This window comes from Harmonia axyridis, chromosome 1 (assembly GCF_914767665.1).
Source record: "Harmonia axyridis chromosome 1, icHarAxyr1.1, whole genome shotgun sequence".
Taxonomy (NCBI): domain Eukaryota; kingdom Metazoa; phylum Arthropoda; class Insecta; order Coleoptera; family Coccinellidae; genus Harmonia; species Harmonia axyridis.
In genome coordinates, this window is record NC_059501.1 from 4075580 (window position 1) to 4094789 (window position 19210).

Genomic DNA, 19210 nt, shown 5'->3' on the forward strand with positions numbered 1-19210 from the left:
ACCCATTCACGAGCCTCAGATATTATCCATCAGAGGGCAGAACAAACTACCATGACAATGATTCCCCAAAACTCGAATTATCTCGAAATTGGGGCCTTTTAGAAGCAAACTGATTGCAGATTAGTATTAGGCGTAATCGAATGCGTCTCTAAGATTCCGAAATAGGCATCGATTCTCACCAGAAATATTTCTCTATCCATTTAAGGCACATTTTTTTACAAATTCGTATATCCCAGTTCGAATTCAGCATGAAAAATTCTTCAAGATATCAAATTTTGAAGGTGATACGAAGAAAAAAATGTTTCGCCAAAATTCCTCCCACAAAAATCGAAATAACTCAGTTTTGTGGCTTCTAGGGAGAAACTGATTGCATATAAGAATTCAGCATGAAAAATTCTTCATAACATCAAATTTTTAAGTTGATCTGAAACAAAAACTTTTTTTGGCGAAAAAATATCCAAGCCTTGGTTTTTCCGAAAAAATCGACCGATCAAAGTCGAACATTTTATGATAGATTTAGATAGTTTTGAGATCGTAAATTCCGAATTTAGCATCGATTCTCGCCAGAAAAATTTTTCTACACCGCAAAAGCACAGTTTACACACAACTAGAATGTCTCAGTTTTAGGTCATGCATACCCATTTTACAAGCCTCAGAAATTGGTCACCAGAGGGCAAAGCAAACCGCCTTGAAAATTCCTAGCACAAAATTCAAAATATCTCGGAATTGAGACGTTTAGAAGCAAATTAATTGTAGAGAAGTAATCGGTCAAATGTTTCTTCTATAATCTGAGCAGAAAATCTTCTCGTAAAGATTATTAGGTGGATGCGCTTACATGTAACGCATCCACCAATGCACTAATCCTATGGGGTGCATCTCCTGAAGCAAATATAGTGTTCCTGAAACAAAAACAGGCATTGAGGTTGATGGCGGGAGTAAGCCAAATCACCAGGTTCGGAGGCAACCTTATAACCCCAAGGCATAGATTGACTAAAACCCAAAACACGCACATCTTCAATGGAACGAGATTTTACAACAGACTTCCCCAGCGGCTAACATCGCTGCATGACATAACATTCAAGCGTCAAGTCAAAGCGATTCTCATCGAGGGTGCATTCTATTCCATGGATGAATTTATGGCATACCAGTTCTAGTCAGTATTACATCGTATTTTATCTAATTTATTTTGTACATTGTGTGTATATTTTTATATATCTCTGTGTTTTTAGTTTGTCCAATATGTTAAAGTATTGTTTTTTATTAATTTGTATATTTTAGAATTGACATTATTTAGTATTCCACATTTATGGAAGATTTTTCTTGAAATATGTATTAATATTTCTTGATTGTTGACATTCCCTGTAAAATTTTGAGGGTGACGAATAAATTTGAATTTGAAAAAAAAAAAAAAAAAAAATAATATTTTCACGAATAAACTATGTGGCGCCATCTAGGAAAAGTAGCTCCAACCAATCGTTTGTAGGAATTTAACTTTACAGGTCTCTATTCGTGTTTGCTGCGCCTCTAACAAATTCAGTGAATTGTGTATAGATGGCTTAGAGCCAAATCTACAAGAAGATTTTTTGTACTTTTGAAGAAAAACTTAAATAATTGATTTATCGCCATTTCTGTATTAGATCTGAGTGAATACACTTATTTAAACTGTAAATTTATTTTCTCTAGATCATAATGATTAGGGTTCATTGGTCACACATCTTCAACTACTACGCTTTTAATGAAATTTGGTATGGAAACGAATCTGATTTTTTCAAATTTTGTGAGGTGCGTACGGATATGTTGAAAGTATATAATAACCTATTTTTTAGGGGTAACCACATTTAACAAAATTTATTTCCACAAGTATCATCTATGTAAATTATTCAATTTTAGTAGTGCTGGAAATTTTTTTTTCCTAATGAAAAGCTTTATTAGGTAAAGATGAAGTTTATTCACTATTAACATTTCTGTGAAAATTTGTATCCTGAGAATTTCATCTCTTTGGCGAAATTTTCAAAACTGATGACATTCACTGTTAAAATCACTGGTTTCTTTTCTTAGGTAAGGAAGATCAATTCAGCATGGTAACTGATTACTGTATCAAATCTCAACAGTTCTTATATTCTCTGAGAAAAATCTTGACTTTTTTTATAGATTTTCCTGAAGAAAACAATTTCCAATTTTTTTCCTCAGAAACAAAAAAAAAGAAAAGATTTTCTTTCCTCTGAGCAATAACTTAAATTTACAACAGGTGAAATTAATTTTCAAACACAATTTCTTGAATTTCAGTGTATATTAAAAATTGATTTTCATTGAGCAGTTCCTAACAGGATAAATAATAGACATTGAATATAACTTAATATTTATTGGATCATAGTGATAAAAGAACTATTCTGGTTTAGAGAAAACCAGGGTGTATCCACATTTTCCACAATAGTGCCTGTCTTCCATGGCTGCCATGAAGACTCCAGCTCCACACTGTTCACTAGGGCATTCACGTCTAAGTCTGTGAATCTTTCCACTGTCGTCAACCTAAATAAATGAATCAATTAGTAAAATGAAACAAGACATAAAGCCAATGATAACCTTCAAAATAATTGACATTTGAAAAGTTGTCTGTATATGATTACAAGCACAAATTTATATTTCTCGACAGCAAAATGAATGAAAATGGACAACTGTTTCAAGCATCATGGAAAAATGAATCTAGTAGATTAATTTTCGACTTAAAAAATAAAAATACTCACTTTGTAAAAGTTAAGAACGGGCATCTTGACCTTCTTCTTCTTGTGTTTGATTTTTTTGGGAGTAGAGTAATTCTTCTTCTTGCGTTTCTTAGCTCCTCCCCTCAACCTAAGCACCAAGTGCAAGGTTGACTCCTTCTGGATGTTGTAGTCTGAAAGGGTTCTGCCATCTTCCAATTGTTTACCGGCAAAGATCAATCTTTGCTGATCTGGGGGAATTCCCTCCTTGTCTTGGATCTTAGCCTTGACATTTTCAATAGTATCTGAGGGCTCGACCTCAAGAGTGATGGTCTTGCCCGTTAGGGTTTTGACGAAAATCTGCATAGTTGGGTCTTACCTACTGAAATTAAAAGAATTATAATTGATGTTCAATTACTGAATCTCAAGAAAGAAATATACATTTCAAAAATTGTTGCTAAAAAAAGATTCAACACAAATTGAAAAACAATTTGAAGGATCTCCTCATAGACATTGTTCTTGCACAATTTCGACACCCAGTCAGGCAGGTTTGACTTGACTGAGCTCTAATTTGTGCATAAAGTTTCAATCTAAACGTAAAGCAATAATATGATACACAGGAAGAGCTTTAAGTAACCCTAGCGAACTTCAATGAAAACACAAAAGTTTTATCTAAAATATTTATTATAAATATATACAAATCAAACTAATAAAACAGCATTGATACATCCATCATTCTCTGGATTGTTCGTAACCTGAGCATATTTTCCCCAAACAACTTTACCAGTCTGAGTCACTAAACCTAATTCTGAGATATTGACTTCTATAACAGTACCCTTGGTTATTACTCCAAGGGTAGTGAACATAGCCGAACTGGGATTCTTTTTCACCCCAATAATTGGCAGACAGAATGTGGCTTTCAATTCAGGATGGGTAACATGCGCCTTCTTTAGACGAAGAGCCATTGGCCTAATGAACCTTTCAAACTTTGGTGGTTTCCTAGTGAAATTGTCTCCAACGAAGGTAACTTTCGTCACCATTCTCTTCCAGGCTTTCCTTTTCGACTTGCCAGTTTTGACGACCTTGAACACCTCAGCGTCACTTTGGGCTCTGACTTTAGGAATCGGTACATCCCATTTACCAGCCTTTTCCTTTCTTTTTTGTTTTATCATATTTGATAAAACCTTGGCCTGCGACTGATTTGCTCTGTCAAGCAGATAGTCCGGCACAGCACCTTCGGCAACCTTATCGCTGGTTTTCTTGACTTTCTTTTCCTCATGGGCCTGAATTTTCTTTTTCATTTGTATTTTTTCATTGCGCCGCTGTTTGTTGAGCAGCTTTGCCTTTATACCTCTTACACTTTTTGCGATCTTAGCCCTTTTATGGGGCTCACGAGCTTCCCTCTTCCTTTTTCGTTCTTCATAATCCAATCTACGACCGTAGAGCTTACGATGCCTCTCAATGTAATCGTTCTGTGGCATTTTGAAATACTGAAATTAAAAAAAATCCATCATTACACTTTAACATGATGCAATGTCATTTCATAATACATTAATTCTGTCCATGAATATGACTATTGCATCTAATAATTAGCGATTTCATTTACTTACCTTAACGTGAAATCTCTGACTAGATAGTCATATTCACAGACACAACACTTGGTAAAAAACGTGTTCTAACCTAATTTTATAACGCGATTGATAAAAAATGATCGAATTGAAAGAATGTTTACAACAATTGTATATAGAATAAAAACATTAATCACAAAAGCATTCGTTGCATCTATTATAATTACCGGCCTAAATAACATTCAACATAAGAGTCTGACCATGTGGAGAAACATGGAATAACGCGTTTCAACAAAAATAAGACAAAATTATATAATTCCTATAATAGATACGATTCAATCGAATCATCTATAATTGAGAAAGATGATTTAGAAATTTTTAACTACAAACAAAAAAAAATACCAGGATGTACTTACTTTTCACACCACCATGCACTTTAGAAAAGACTATGGCCGACTTCGACTTGTGACATGTAGAAGGTGTGACGGCGTGAGGCGGAACTTCATTTTGTTTCCACCATAGAGTTTGGGTTTTCTTTTTTCTTTATTGTACTGATAAAGTTACAAAAGTATGTAAGAATGTATTCGAAAATTAAATTTGTAGCAATATTTTATATATTCAACATGAATCCATTCACCAATTATGCTAGGTTAGTTTGTTTTATATTTTCCATAATATAATTGGATTTCTTATTATATTTCTAAAGTATTGAGTTTCAGTAGAAATCGTGTTCAAATATAAGAAAGGAATTGAATAAATTTCTAATTATTATTAAACTATTAAATTGAAGAAAAAGAAATGTCTTCACGGTATCAAATAATCCAATTAAAGTTAATTAGTTTATTTGTTTTTTTATGACGTTCAGTCAGAATGACATAACTAGAGCATGATGTCATCTTATTAAAACCGAAATACATTGGCAATTACTGGATTGATAACAGAGATAATTCCATCTTGGTGAAATAATTGAGTCGATTCTGACGATTTTTCTATTGAAGTGAACAGTGAAAAAGTTTTTCGTTTTTGGTGACGTAAATTTTCCGGTGAGCGTTCTTTTCTGTGTAAGATATCACCGCTTCACCTACTTTATTTTCATTTACCACACCCATAATTCAAATGCTTAATCGGTTTTTCAGAAAATTATCAAATTTGAAAATGGTATATATAGAAGGATCTCATTGCGCAAATTTGACTGGGGTATTCCATTTATTATTGATTTTTCGTAAACATTGGTTGACTATTCAAGAATTATCTGACAGATTGGGGTATATTATGAAAGCTTTGAAGAACGTACTTGGGAAAGCTACAAATTCAACTTCAAAACATGCCTATGAAGTGAAAAACTCAGACACTTGTATTCCATTTGTTCGTTATTTCATCGGAAATTTTAAATCATAATTTTTCCATCGAAAATTTTTTATGGAGACTGCAAAAGATGATCCCTAATGAAATTTGTATTAATGAAAATCCTCCAGTATCATCGATTCCGATAAGATAACGATTATTTATTTATGATGTATGAGTAAGAAGATCAAGAAACTATTACATTGAAAGAATGTTCCCATGTCTATCCTTGATATATTCAAATACTCAAGATGACCTCTCTTCTAATTATACGAATAAATTGCACATTATGTAGGTAGATGTTTAATTGAATTTACACAATAAATTCGTAGTCATTGAAGCCATTTATGGTCTTATATGTCATTCAGATTGCAGATAATATACAAATTTGGATTGATTCCAAGTCTGTATATTGATTCAATATTAGAATCCTTCAATGATATATTAAATTACTGCAACATATTAAGATTAAATAATAATGGAATCTATATAATTTCACAGAATCTTTTAATTTTTGCGTGCGTTCCGAAAATATCGAGTTTATTTTAAAGAATTTTCTATGTGTTTTGGATCTTAAGTTCAGGAATCATAAAAAACCTTAAATTTGAGTATTGAATACGCTGTTATTCAAAGACTAGTTCATTAATGACTTCATTAAGTACTTTTTGATACAAGGTCGGTAGAAAAAATGTCATTTGCTGGTATGAATTCAACTTGAAATTTGCTATACTAGGTATTATAAAAACATTGCAAATTTACACCATCAACCTATTATTTCCTTTTTTGTCGCTGAAGAACTCTGCACATCATATAATAAACATCGATAAATGCGTAAACGCCGTAAACTGAAATTTATTATTGGAAGTAATAAGGTTTGAAATTTGTACAATCCGAAAATTAGAACTATTCGGTATAAAAATATTTTTTTTTACTCTATTTATTCTCCCAGCGCGAGAACAAATGAAGACTGAAAATTTGAAGAAGTCGTAAAATCATTCAATCGAAAACATATATTCGTAAGATGACGCAAATTTTTGAAGTGAGAAAATGAAAAAAATCATTATTCGAAAACTTGACGATATCTAATCATGGAAAAACTGTAATAAACTGCAATGTAAAATTTGAAACTTTGCTTTTTTCGAATTTACCGTTCTTTATTCGATAATTCAACAGAATTGGAAGATTCCAAGAAATTTTCAAAATTCCTGATTTTTGACAGGTGTGGCAACGTCGCATATTCATTTAGAATTGAACTAAAGCCGATTGAAGAATTTCTGATAGTTAAAAAAAATTCTGTTAAAAATTCTGAATTGTCTTGAAATCGGCAAAAATTAAAATTTCAGACTAACAATACGTCCTGAACGCCCCAAAAGGTACCAAAATAACCGTGACGCATTTCCGCTTAGGGTTCTTTCCGGAAATACCTGGAAATTTAAACCAAACACACATTCAGATGTTACCTTTTACATTTGTTCATTCCTCGTTAAAATAATTACAAATTAATATGAGAGATTCCTTGAATAATGAAAAAAAGTCCTATATACTTGGGCCCCCCCGCAAACGCTTTGTTTTAGAGATACAGGGTGTTTCTTGTAGTCCTACTCTTTTGTGATGATTAAACCAGTTTATCAAACCTTTATCTTCACAATAATTTGGATTTTCCTGCGAATTACTAGAGAATTGTTTGAATTTTTTTCTCGAAATCGATAGAAAATACTACAAAGCTATAAGTACCCAAAAATTGTAGTATTGGACCAAAGTTTCTTTTTACATTTCGCTAAAATACCACTGAACAAAAAAGTTCTGGCGAAAAGGAGCAAAATAAAATCACCCTGTAGATTGTCATTCAAAATTAGCATATCACATGATGAAAACTCTAAATTAAATAATCAATTAAATATGCCGAATTTATTTCAAAATATCTTCTGAAGGAAAGGTGCTATGAGACTAAAAACTTGAAAAAATCCAAACCTCAACACCCTGTATCTCGAAAACAAAGCGTTTGCGGGTCTGTTTATAGGACTTTTTTTCTTAAAATCGTACGAGGTCATAGAGTAAATAACACAAAATAATTTAGATAAGTGAGTAAACATTTAGATCTATCATATTTGAAAAATTGCTAAAAAATGAAAACTTTTGAAACGGTCTCAAAAGCTCTGAACTTCCTTAACTTTTGTGGAGCAGTATATGTCTGTGGAATTGAGTGAAACATCTCTGATATGTTTTTATTTTCGCGCGCTTCATGTCAAATTTGATAGTTCATGTGTGGGACAAAATTTGCATACTGAAAATGACATACGCTCCCTCCATCTATGTTTATTACTCTGAAGTAGTTAAGACAGTATCATCTTCAATGACTGGTCATAATGTACACATATATCCACCCTGAAATATTTTATGTTTTCTAAATTAGGTCCATCGATTTATGAATTGCTGAAGGCCAAAAATCATGGAATAAAATTTTAAAAAATAAATATTTTTTTAAATATTTACCTTCCAAAAAATTGAGAATTTAGGCACTGATAATTAGGAATTTTTATATCAGTTCGAATTTATTAAACAGTTGGAAATTCAATTGAAGAAAAATTGCAATTGGCAAAAAATTTGCATATGAAAATATGAATATATCCAGATCTCTGAACTTTAAAAGTCAATTTGAAGAAATCGGTTATCATAATCGGTATAAAACAAAAATTAAAAAATAGCATTGTGAATAAATGTTAAACATTGAATCGTGACTTCTCCAAACAGAAAAAATTTAACAACTCATTAAAATATCTTGTGTTTATAAATGTGTAATATATTTAATCCAAATTAGAACTGATGGATGGAGTATATTCTGTTTTAGTTGAAAAATGGATCAAATTCCTCCACCGAAGGAGATCAAAATCCTCGAAACAGCAGAGGATATTCAGGAGAGACGTCAGCAGGTATTATCTCGCTATGACAACTTCAAAGCTGACGCCAGAGCTAAAAGGGAAAAGCTAGAAGATTCCAGGAGGTTTCAGTATTTTAAAAGAGATGCCGATGAACTAGAATCGTGGATATTGGAAAAACTGCAGGCAGCTTCAGATGACAGCTACAAAGATCCAACTAATCTACAGGTTTGTGTTAAAGCTGCATGCTATTTCATTGTAGAAATTATTGTTTTATTAGTATACAGGGTGTTTTACAAGCTCTATGATAAACTTTGACAGATGACAGTTGTGATAATTCTGAACGTCTTTTTTTTTCTATGAACTTAGGTTTACGTTTAGAAGTTACAAGAATTTGAAATAATTTATTTTTATTTTCGAATTGAAAGTAAGCTGACTTATAAAAATACCAGTTGATATAATAACAAGAATCTCAAAATATTATCTTGCTTGTCATGTAATATGACGAGACTTGTTTCATTAAGGACGGTATCAACAATAACCATTATGAACATGGGCACTGCAAAATTCATAAGACCAAGAGGAATCCAGCAATGATTTTATTATCTATCAGTTCTTTCTTTTTCTGTTAGATTTCTTTGTTCTGTCTCATTTTTATGTCAATCTTAAAATCTTATTACTCTTTTTTTTTATTGTTATTATGAACCATCAGGAGGGTTCAAGCTAGTTGTATCTCTTTTGTGTGGCTTTTAACAAGTTTAATTCTTTTTTTTTTTTCATCACAATTGGAGATTTCTCAACTACCCACCTTAGCTATTAAATTTTGAAAATGTTCATTTTTTGTCATAATTTTAGTGTATTCAGCTAATTCCTTGATGATCTTTCAGGCTAAAATCCAGAAACACCAGGCCTTTGAAGCAGAAGTATCAGCGCACAGCAATGCCATTGTTGTGTTGGACAATACTGGTCGTGAAATGATTAACCAAAATCATTATGAATCTGAGACAATCAGAAGACGGCTAGGTAAAATATTTTATTATCGTGCTCATTTAGTTACAAAAAAAAAATTGAACTTATAAGCCTATAACCTCAACTTATTAAGTCTGCTTAAATTTAAGCTGACTTAAGTACTTGAGTAAGCTTAAACAGCTTACTCAAGTTGTTAGTCAGCTTAAATATCATTAAGCCAACTTAAGTAATTTGAGGTCATTTTTTTTTTATTTTCTTCTTGTTGACTAACTCTCATATGCCATAATGACTGCAATTTCAAATGAATTTTTCACAAAAACCTTAACGGTTAATCTCTCCCATCAGATGAGCTTCACAGACTGTGGGAACAGCTTCTCCTCAAGCTTGCGGAGAAGGGCAACAGACTCCAACAGGCCCTCGTCCTGGTACAGTTCATTCGTCATTGCGACGAAGTGATGTTCTGGATCAACGAGAAGAGCACTTTCCTATCGACAGAAGAGTTCGGTTCCGACTTGGAGCATGTCGAGGTCCTCCAGCGTAAATTCGACGAATTTCAGAAAGACATGGCATCGCAGGAGTACAGGGTCACTGAGGTGAACGAACTGGCCGACAAGCTGTTGCAAGAGGGCCACCCCGAAAGGGACCAGATCGTCCAGAGGAAGGAGGACCTCAACAATGCTTGGCAGCGGTTGAAGCAGTTGACTTTGATGAGACAGGATAAACTATATGGGGCCCACGAGATACAGAGATTCAACAGGGATGCTGATGAAACTGTTGCCTGGATTGCGGAGAAAGATGTCGTTTTGTCTTCTGACGATTACGGGAGGGACTTGGCAAGTGTGCAAGCTTTGCAAAGGAAACATGAAGGTGAGAAGTGTTTGCTTTGTAGAAGATAATTTTTAAAGGTTAGGTTAGGTTATGTTTTGACAATAGGTTAGGTGATGTTTGCTTTGACGAAGAGAGTTCTTACAGGTTAGGTTAGTTTATGTTTTGCGAACAGTGTAGTGAATTTTAAAAATTTCATGCATAGTCGAAGTGTGAATTGGTCCATTTTTAATATAGACTTATTGGAAAACGCTTTAATAACTGAAATACTTCAAAATAACTCAGTTACTGAATAGATTGATGTTCTTTCTCTATGCTTTTGGAGAATTTGACTGAACTGAAAAAACATATAAACAAACATATATGAATTTTTTTCAGGCGTTGAGAGAGACTTGGCTGCTTTGGAAGACAAGGTTTCTACATTAGGAAAGGAAGCCGATAGATTGGGTGCAATACATGGGGATCATGGGGATCAGATTCAATCTAAAAGGAACGAAATTCAAGACTATTGGCAAAGTTTGACAGCTAAAGCAAAAGTGAGTTTTTATTATTTGGCAACTTATGGGTTAGGTTAGGTTAGATTTGAATAATTCTCTTTTATGTCCTATATTGACTGAAAACAGTTCATTCGAGTTTTTGAAATGAAAAAAGTCAGCTTTGGTGATACCAGAGTTGTTCAATATGGTCTGGAATTCATTCATAGAGTAATTTTGTTCATTTCAGCCACTTCGAAACTACTTGATCTTAGTTCATTTGTTTTTTTTCATGAAGTTTAACATAATCAATCTAGGCATTGCAAAAACGAGAGCATAGCCCATTTTAAGGTTATGTTAGGTTAGGCCAACTGTTGGAACAGTTTGAAATTGATCAGAATGTAGACGTGCGAAATGAAACCAGTATACCCTGGAGTAAAATAAACGATTGCAGATCTAACCTCACTTGACCCTTATTTTTATTAAATGTCCATCTATTGGTCATTGATTATTACCAACCACCCCATACATGTTTGAATTGACTCTTACAGGAACGTCGCGAGAAACTCGAGGAGTCCTACTCCCTGCACAGGTTCCTGGCCGACTTCAGGGACCTTATCTCCTGGATAAACGACATGAAGGCGATAATTTCTGCTGACGAATTGGCCAAGGACGTTGCGGGTGCAGAGGCCCTGCTCGAAAGACACCAGGAGCACCGCGGCGAGATCGACGCCAGAGAAGACAGTTTCATCTCTACTACCGAGGCTGGCAAACAGTTGTTGGAGAATGGACATTACGCAAGCGACGAAGTGAAGGAGAAACTGTTCGCCCTGGCTTCCGACAAGAATTCTCTACTAGGTAGGTGGTGTTGTCTCTTTATACAGGGTGTTCTGATTTGTTTCCGACAAACTAAAACGGGTGATAGATCACATCATTTTAAGCAAAAAAGTTCCTATGAACATGGGTCCGGAAATGCTTCGTTTCCGAGATACAGGGTCTTAAAGTTGAAAAAATAATTCGCGTTTTCTTAAATATCTTTCGACTGATTCCAAATAATTGCATGAAAGTTGGTACATAGGGTTTTTTGAGGTGAGAAATTCAAATTTATGGTCGATTTGGTTGTATTTTCTAGAGGGCGCCACTGGCAATCATTTCGTCCCCTTTAAACCGTAGCAACTTTTCTGTGATACCCTGTACGTCATTCTGGACTGAAAAATCGATTCCCCTGACTTTTCTAGTTAAAAAAGGTATAACTCATATAAGTTGCTAGGGGCAACCGTTTCAGAGAAAAACGCATTTAAAGCCAAATCCATATTTTTGTAATCTCTAAAACATGTAGAAACAAATTTGTAATAATTTTAAATTAAATATTTTTTAGAAGTAACAATTTAAAACAAAACAAAATAACATAATAATTTTTAAAGAAGGTGTTCGAAATGTCCACTGTTCTGTTGAATGCACAAATGACATCTTCGAATGATTGATTGTTTTACATTCAACAATTGTTGCGGCAATAGATTTAAAATGGCTATACACAATGACAGATTTGAAGTGTGTTAGGTTCAGATGTCATTAATTATAATTATAGTTAACTAAGTTAATAGCTTATCAACAAATACAGGAAAATGGTATTGGTTACCAAAGGCCCGAACGAAGCATACAAAGAAGAAATCATCTACAGAGAAATAGGATTTTACAGACCTTCGAAGAAAATAAAAACTCAGTATTCGTAAAGCATCCCAACAACGCAATATTTCAGGAAACAGAATATTCAGAACACTTAAAAACAACAATTACATAGCATACCACTTCTACTTATTAGTGGGCAATAGAAAATCCGCATGCATTTCGCCTTAGAAATTTTCAAAATGAATTTGAATTTAATATTTGAATAGGAATAATTTCATGAAAGGATTTCGAAGCAGTCAAAACATATTAAAGAAAACGCGGATTATTTTTTCAACTTTAACACCCTGTATCTCGGAAACGAAGCATTTCCGGACCCATGTTCATAGGAACTTTTTTGCTTAAAATGATGTGATCTATCACCCATTTCAGTTTGTCGGAAACAAATCAGAACACCCTGTAGATACAAAATTGAACTGTTCTAAACGCGATTGAACTGTTTTAAACAATCTGATCATTTTCTTCAGTTTATTAGATGGCTTTTTACTTGTTACAGAGCTTTGGGAGGAACGTCGCATCTTGTACGAACAGTGTATGGACCTTCAGCTTTTCTACAGGGATACAGAACAGGCGGACACCTGGATGGCTAAACAAGAGGCCTTCTTGGCCAACGAGGACCTTGGAGACTCTCTCGACTCGGTCGAAGCTTTGATCAAGAAACACGAAGATTTCGAAAAATCCCTTGCTGCTCAAGAGGAAAAAATCAAGGCTCTAGATGAATTTGCCACCAAGCTCATCAATGGTGAACACTACGCTGCCGATGATGTGGCTCAAAGAAGATCAATGGTAAGTGTAATTTAGAAAACAAAAAAAATCGCGATAAACACCGAGGCAACATCTTTTACCTACTCATGCAGAAGTAATTGAAGGAATACTTATGAATTTCAAGTTTCAATTGTGATGTTTTGCACTTCGCTTACGTGTTACATGTCAAATTGATATCTGATATCCGCCCTTTTCACTGGAGAGGGCGGAGCTATAAGGTTCATCCTCCCCCTTATGAGAGGTTTAGTTTTTGTGTGATCTGTTGCTTGAAACCATGAAATATGAACTATTGGTGTTTCTTCTCTTCTGTTGACGTTATTCAATGGTTTGTATATTTCGGCCAGTGTGGACTTATCTTTTCAGTTTGATCACCAAAAGGATTAAAATGTTTTTCTTATTGTTACAATACTTATCTGATATGGCGCATTAAATACAATGTTTTTTGCAGTTATTGGAGCGCAGATCGGCTCTGAAAGAGAAATCCCATCACAGACGAACACTGCTCGAAGATGCCTACAAACTACAGCAGTTCGAGAGAGATTGTGACGAAACTAAGGGCTGGATCAACGAAAAGCTCAAGTTTGCCACCGACGAAAGCTATCTAGATCCTACCAATTTGGGTGGAAAAGTCCAGAAGCATCAGAACTTCGAACACGAATTGAACGCCAATAAGACCAGGATGGAAGATATCACTTCGACAGGACAGGAGTTGATCAATGCTGACCATTATGCTGCATGTAAGTCTGAATATACTTGGAAAGTGTAATTTTCCACATGTATTTTCAACCAATTTAATTTGCTTCTTCTCTACTTTAAAACAATATGAATTTATGTTTTCATACTAACATCGAAATTTCAACATTGCCAATTGAAAAGTCCCCGTATTCTTCATAGCTTACTCAATTTCAAAACTATGTATTGCTCATACTATGGGAAATATTATTTCTCACGGCACTTTGCCCACACCTCGCTTGGTAGACCAATGAAATTGGGCTTTTGAGTCGTTTCTATGGAAACGCAATAAATTAGCACATACTGTCAACGAAGGCTATTTTGATTTGAATCAAGTCCATTACTTGAATTATTGAAATTTGTGCAGTTGTAGGAAAAGTATAGTGTGCAACATGCGGAGAAAGTCCTTTTCTCACTCTTGTGTTTGCGGCACTCGCCTTTCAGGCTCGTGCCACAAACTTCCACACTCGCGAGAAATGTTGGACTTTCCCCACTTGTTACACAATATCCTATTTCTTGGCAAAATTCGATTTTATTATTCAACATAGTTGCCTTCGAGGGCGATACAGCGATTATAGCTATCTTCCAACTTTTCAATACCATTTTTGTAGTACGATTTGTCTTTCACTTGAAAATAGGCCTCAGAATCATTAACACATTGTTGCTTTTGATCGATTGTGAGCTCGCGCGGCACCCATTTTGCACAAGGCTTTCTTATGTACAAATATTCGTGAATGATATGGTGTACATGTTCAGATGATGTCTTCACAATATCTGCTATCTCGATCAACTTCACTTTACGGTCATTCAAAATTATTTTGTGAACTTTTCAAATTTTTTCGTCAGTGACAGCCTCTTTTGGGCGTCCACTGCGTTCGCCGTCTTCGGTGCTCATTTCACCAAGTTTAAACTTAGCATACCAATCAATGACGGTTAATTTTCCTGGTGCAGACCCCAGAAACTCTCCATCAAGCCAAGATTTTGCTTCAACTGAATTTATTTCAAATTTTTTCAAATAACAAAAGTAGCTACTCACACAACGCAATATCTCACAAACTAATGGTCGGACTGCTGTCAAATTTTGACACGTATCGTTTGAAGGTTGGTACTAACTAAAAATCATATGGATTTAATACTAGCACCGCTATCTGTGCATCAGACCAGGGACTTTTCAATTGGCCTTATATACATATTATTGTTAATGATTATATCATTCGTTTCATGGACAGCTTCAATCAGAAGTCGTATGGAGGAGATTGTCAACCTTTGGGAGACTTTGGTACAAGCCACGGACAAGAAGAGTTCCAAACTTCAGGAGGCCAGTGCACAACAGCAGTTCAATAGAACCATTGAAGATATCGAATTGTGGTTGTCTGAAATTGAAGGACAGCTCATGTCTGAGGACTACGGAAAAGACCTGACATCTGTGCAGAATCTTCAGAAGGTAATCCTAATTCTATCCAAAATAAAGGGTGTTTTTTTAGAGCTTTAGAACTTTAAATTGCAATAAAACAACGATGGATTATTCGATTGACATGAATTTTATTTATCCGCAAGATAATCTTGTGGCATTACATTTTAAATATGATTTCTGGCATATGACCGCCACGGCTGGCTCGGATGTAGTCCAATCTGGACGTCCAATTTTCGATGACTTTTTCCAACATTTGTGGCCGTATATCGGCAATAACACGGCGAATGTTGTCTTCCAAATGGTCAAGGGATTGTGGCTTATCCGCATAGACCAATGACTTTACATAGCCCCTAGAGGTGTTAAATCACTATATCTTGGAGACCAATTCACAGGTCCAAAACGTGAAATTAGGCGGTCACCAAACGTGTCTTTCAATAAATCTATTGCTGTGTGACATGTTGCGCCGTCTTGTTGGAACCACAGCTCCTGGACATCATGGTTGTTCAATTCAGGAATGAAAAAGTTAGTAATCATGGCTCTATACCGATCACCATTTACTGTAACGTTCTGGCCATCATCGTTTTTGAAGAAGTACGGACCAATGATTCCACCAGCCCATAAAGCGCACCAAACAGTCAGTTTTTCTGGATGTAACGATGTTTCGACATACACTTGAGGATTAGCTTCACTCCAAATGCGGCAGTTTTGTTTGTTGACGTAGCCATTCAACCAGAAGTGCGCTTCATCGCTAAACAAAATAAAATGGACGTAGTGCGCGATACGTATTCCGCACAGAACCATTATTTTCGAAATAAAATTGCACTATTTGCAAGCGTTGTTCAGGCGTGAGTCTATTCTTGATGAATCGCCAACCTAAAGTTATATACCTCGGAAAAAAACACCCTATACCTTCAATTTATGTCTTAAATAAACATTATTAAATAATTTGAGGGGATTTGAAAATCTGTCAAATTGATCCACACATACAATAAAAAATAAAAACTTTCCAGAAACACGCCTTGTTGGAAGCCGATGTGACTTCCCACCAGGACCGTATCGAGGCTATAACAGCAGCAGCCGATCAGTTCGTGGAAAGGGGCCATTTCGACTCTGACAACATCGCCCACAAACAGAAAATTCTGACTGACAGATACTCAACCCTTCAAACTCCGATGGCCATCCGAAAACAGAGGCTTCTAGATTCCCATCAGGTTCAGCAGTTGTTCAGGGATATCGAGGATGAAGAGGCCTGGATTAGGGAGAAAGAGCCCATCGCTGCCAGCACAAACAGAGGTGAGTTTGAAATTGGTTTAAAAGTATCAAAAACTTTCACTTTTTGGGGATCTACAGAGCCTTTCATTATTTTGGTACAAAAATAGTCATTTTTTGGAACGAAAAATTTTTAAATTGCGGTAATCGTCACGTAAGGAAAAAGCGTTATATCTCCTCTTGTCCTTTGTCTCTAAGAGATTCGACTAGTAAGCATTGTTAATCTACATATTAGGCCACGTTTAGAGTTGACAAAGTGACGTAAGAAATACATCAATTAAATTAAAGAGATAAATTTGATTTTTTTCAGGACGTGACTTGATCGGCGTTCAGAACCTTATCAAAAAACACCAGGTGGTGCTTGCAGAGATCAACAACCACGATAGTCGCATCAGTGCAGTCATCGACTCAGGCAAGCAGATGATGGAAGATGAGCATTTCGCCAGCGACGAAATACGTAACAGAGTTACTGCCCTCTATGATCACTGGGTGCAATTGAAGGAGAAATCCAATCAGGTCAGTTACGCTCTGCTTTGGTTAATCTTGACCCATTCTTCTCGTTTTTTCAAATATTGTTCATCTCTAGCGAAACTTTTTAGATTATCTATATCATTTTAAAGCTCCTTAAGTGTAATTTAGTAAAAAAACTTAATCTTTGGGTGTTACCCTGATCTTAGTATATAAAGCGTGTTTTTTTTAGAGCTATAGAACTTTAAATTGGAATAAAACAACGATGGATTATTCGATTGACTTGAATTTTATTTATCCGCAAGATAATCTTGTGGCATTACATTTCAAATATGATTTCTGGCATATGACCGCCACGTCTGGCTCGGATGTAGTCCAATCTGGACGTCCAATTTTCGATGACTTTTTCCAACATTTGTGGCCGTATATCGGCAATAACACGGCGAATGTTGTCTTCCAAATGGTCAATGGTTTGTGGCTTATCCGCATAGACCAATGACTTTACATAGCCCCACAGAAAGTACTCTTGCGGTGTTAAATCACAAGATCTTGGATGCCAATTCACAGGTCCAAAACGTGAAATTAGGCGGACACCAAACGTGTCTTTCAATAAATCGATTGTGGCACGAGCTGTGTGACATGTTGCGCCGTCTTGTTGGAACCACAGCTCCTGGACATCATGGTTGTTCAATTCAGGAATGAAAAAGTTAGTAATCATGGCTCTTTACCGATCACCATTGACTGTAACGTTCTGGCCATCATCGTTTTTGAAGAAGTACGGACCAATGATTCCACCAGCCCATAAAGCGCACCAAACAGTCAGTTTTTCGGGATGTAACGGTGTTTCGACATACACTTGAGGATTAGCTTCACTCCAAATGCGGCAGTTTTGTTTGTTGACGTAGCCATTCAAGCAGAAGTGCGCTTCATCGCTAAACAAAATAAAATGGACGTAGTGCGCGATACGTATTCCGCACAGAACCATTATTTTCGAAATAAAATTGCACTATTTGCAAGCGTTGTTCTAGCGTGAGTCTATTCATGATGAATTGCCAAAAACACTGAGAATAAATCACTTGACAGCTGTTAAATCGGTCGCCATCTTGAACAGTAATGCCAACTTAAAGTTATATACCTCGAAAAAAAACACCCGTTAGTAGTATATCTGTTTTTTTATATCAATTGTATAAATCAATAATTCTTTATGTAGCGTAAACAAGATCTTGAAGATTCTCTACAAGCCCATCAGTACTATGCAGATGCCAATGAGGCTGAATCCTGGATGAAAGAGAAAGAACCGATTGTCAACAATATAGATTATGGAAAGGACGAAGATTCCTCTGAGGCCTTATTGAAAAAACATGAGGCACTGATGAGCGACTTGACAGCATTTGGAAACACCATCAACGGCTTGAAAGAACAAGCTGCCAATTGTAGGGTGAGTGCCTATTTTATTTTTCTTTCTCTCATTAGTAATTGTGAAGAATTTCTAATATATTGGCTATTTATTTACTTTTTGTGTGTTTTTTCTTTTGTCTAATTTAATATTTCCTTTTTTTTTTTCAGCAACAAGAACCCCCAGTTGTTGATGTAACTGGAAGAGAAACTGTACAAGCTTTGTACGATTATACCGAAAAGTCAGCGAGAGAAGTCTCCATGAAGAAGGGGGATCTACTACACCTACTCAACTCCAACAATAAGGTAAAAATCTCATCTCTTATCTCTTATTTTTGGATTGTTGTTTCTTCAATTCTTAGTTTTTGATTAACATTTCTTTTATTTTCAGGATTGGTGGAAAGTAGAAATCCACGATCGCCAAGGTTTTGTACCAGCAGCCTACGTCAAGAAAGTAGACGCTGGCTTGACTGCCTCCCAGCAGAACCTCGTTGATAGCAATTCGATTTCGGCTAGACAGAATCAAATAAACAATCAATACGACAGGCTGATCGAACTAGCCAAGGAAAGACAGAAGAAGCTGAACGAGACCGTTAAGGCTTACGTGCTTGTGAGAGAGGCTGCCGAGCTCGCATCTTGGATTAAAGGTGGGTTTTTGCTCCATTTCCAGCGAGTAGTTCATTTGAATCGACTCGCAATATCTACGGCTCTGTGCACCTACTGGCTG

At 35.5% G+C, this 19210-nt stretch overlaps 2 protein-coding genes across 5 annotated transcripts in view; one reads left to right on the forward strand and one right to left on the reverse strand.

Annotated features, from left to right (window-relative positions):
• Positions 1 to 2347: 2347 nt before the first annotated feature.
• Positions 2348 to 4806, reverse strand: LOC123686726 (ubiquitin-40S ribosomal protein S27a). 3 transcript variants are annotated; one of them, XM_045626988.1, is made up of 3 exons: positions 4684 to 4806; positions 2745 to 3081; positions 2348 to 2529 (listed from the first exon to the last, which is right to left on the reverse strand). In XM_045626988.1, the coding sequence occupies exons 2-3, from the start codon at positions 3063 to 3065 to the stop codon at positions 2386 to 2388; spliced, it is 465 nt and encodes a 154-aa protein (XP_045482944.1). In that variant the 5' UTR covers positions 3066 to 3081; positions 4684 to 4806; the 3' UTR covers positions 2348 to 2385. The 3 variants fall into 3 exon arrangements, with proteins under 3 accessions (XP_045482944.1, XP_045482945.1, XP_045482943.1); XM_045626989.1 differs by having other exon boundaries at positions 2745 to 3078; positions 4684 to 4791; XM_045626987.1 differs by lacking the exons at positions 2348 to 2529; positions 2745 to 3081 and adding an exon at positions 3366 to 4189 and having other exon boundaries at positions 4684 to 4795.
• Positions 4807 to 5133: 327 nt separating this feature from the next.
• Positions 5134 to 19210, forward strand: part of LOC123686759 (spectrin alpha chain) — a 32656-nt gene continuing 18579 nt past the window's right edge. For both annotated transcript variants that reach the window (XM_045626990.1, XM_045626991.1), the window contains exons 1-14: positions 5134 to 5310; positions 8460 to 8715; positions 9375 to 9510; positions 9802 to 10323; positions 10660 to 10817; positions 11306 to 11612; positions 12937 to 13226; positions 13654 to 13942; positions 15167 to 15381; positions 16362 to 16644; positions 16931 to 17136; positions 18299 to 18526; positions 18655 to 18789; positions 18875 to 19130. In XM_045626990.1, the coding sequence (XP_045482946.1) occupies positions 8467 to 8715; positions 9375 to 9510; positions 9802 to 10323; positions 10660 to 10817; positions 11306 to 11612; positions 12937 to 13226; positions 13654 to 13942; positions 15167 to 15381; positions 16362 to 16644; positions 16931 to 17136; positions 18299 to 18526; positions 18655 to 18789; positions 18875 to 19130 (3274 nt within the window). In that variant the 5' untranslated portion in view covers positions 5134 to 5310; positions 8460 to 8466. The remainder of the gene's footprint in view (positions 5311 to 8459; positions 8716 to 9374; positions 9511 to 9801; positions 10324 to 10659; positions 10818 to 11305; positions 11613 to 12936; positions 13227 to 13653; positions 13943 to 15166; positions 15382 to 16361; positions 16645 to 16930; positions 17137 to 18298; positions 18527 to 18654; positions 18790 to 18874; positions 19131 to 19210) is intronic.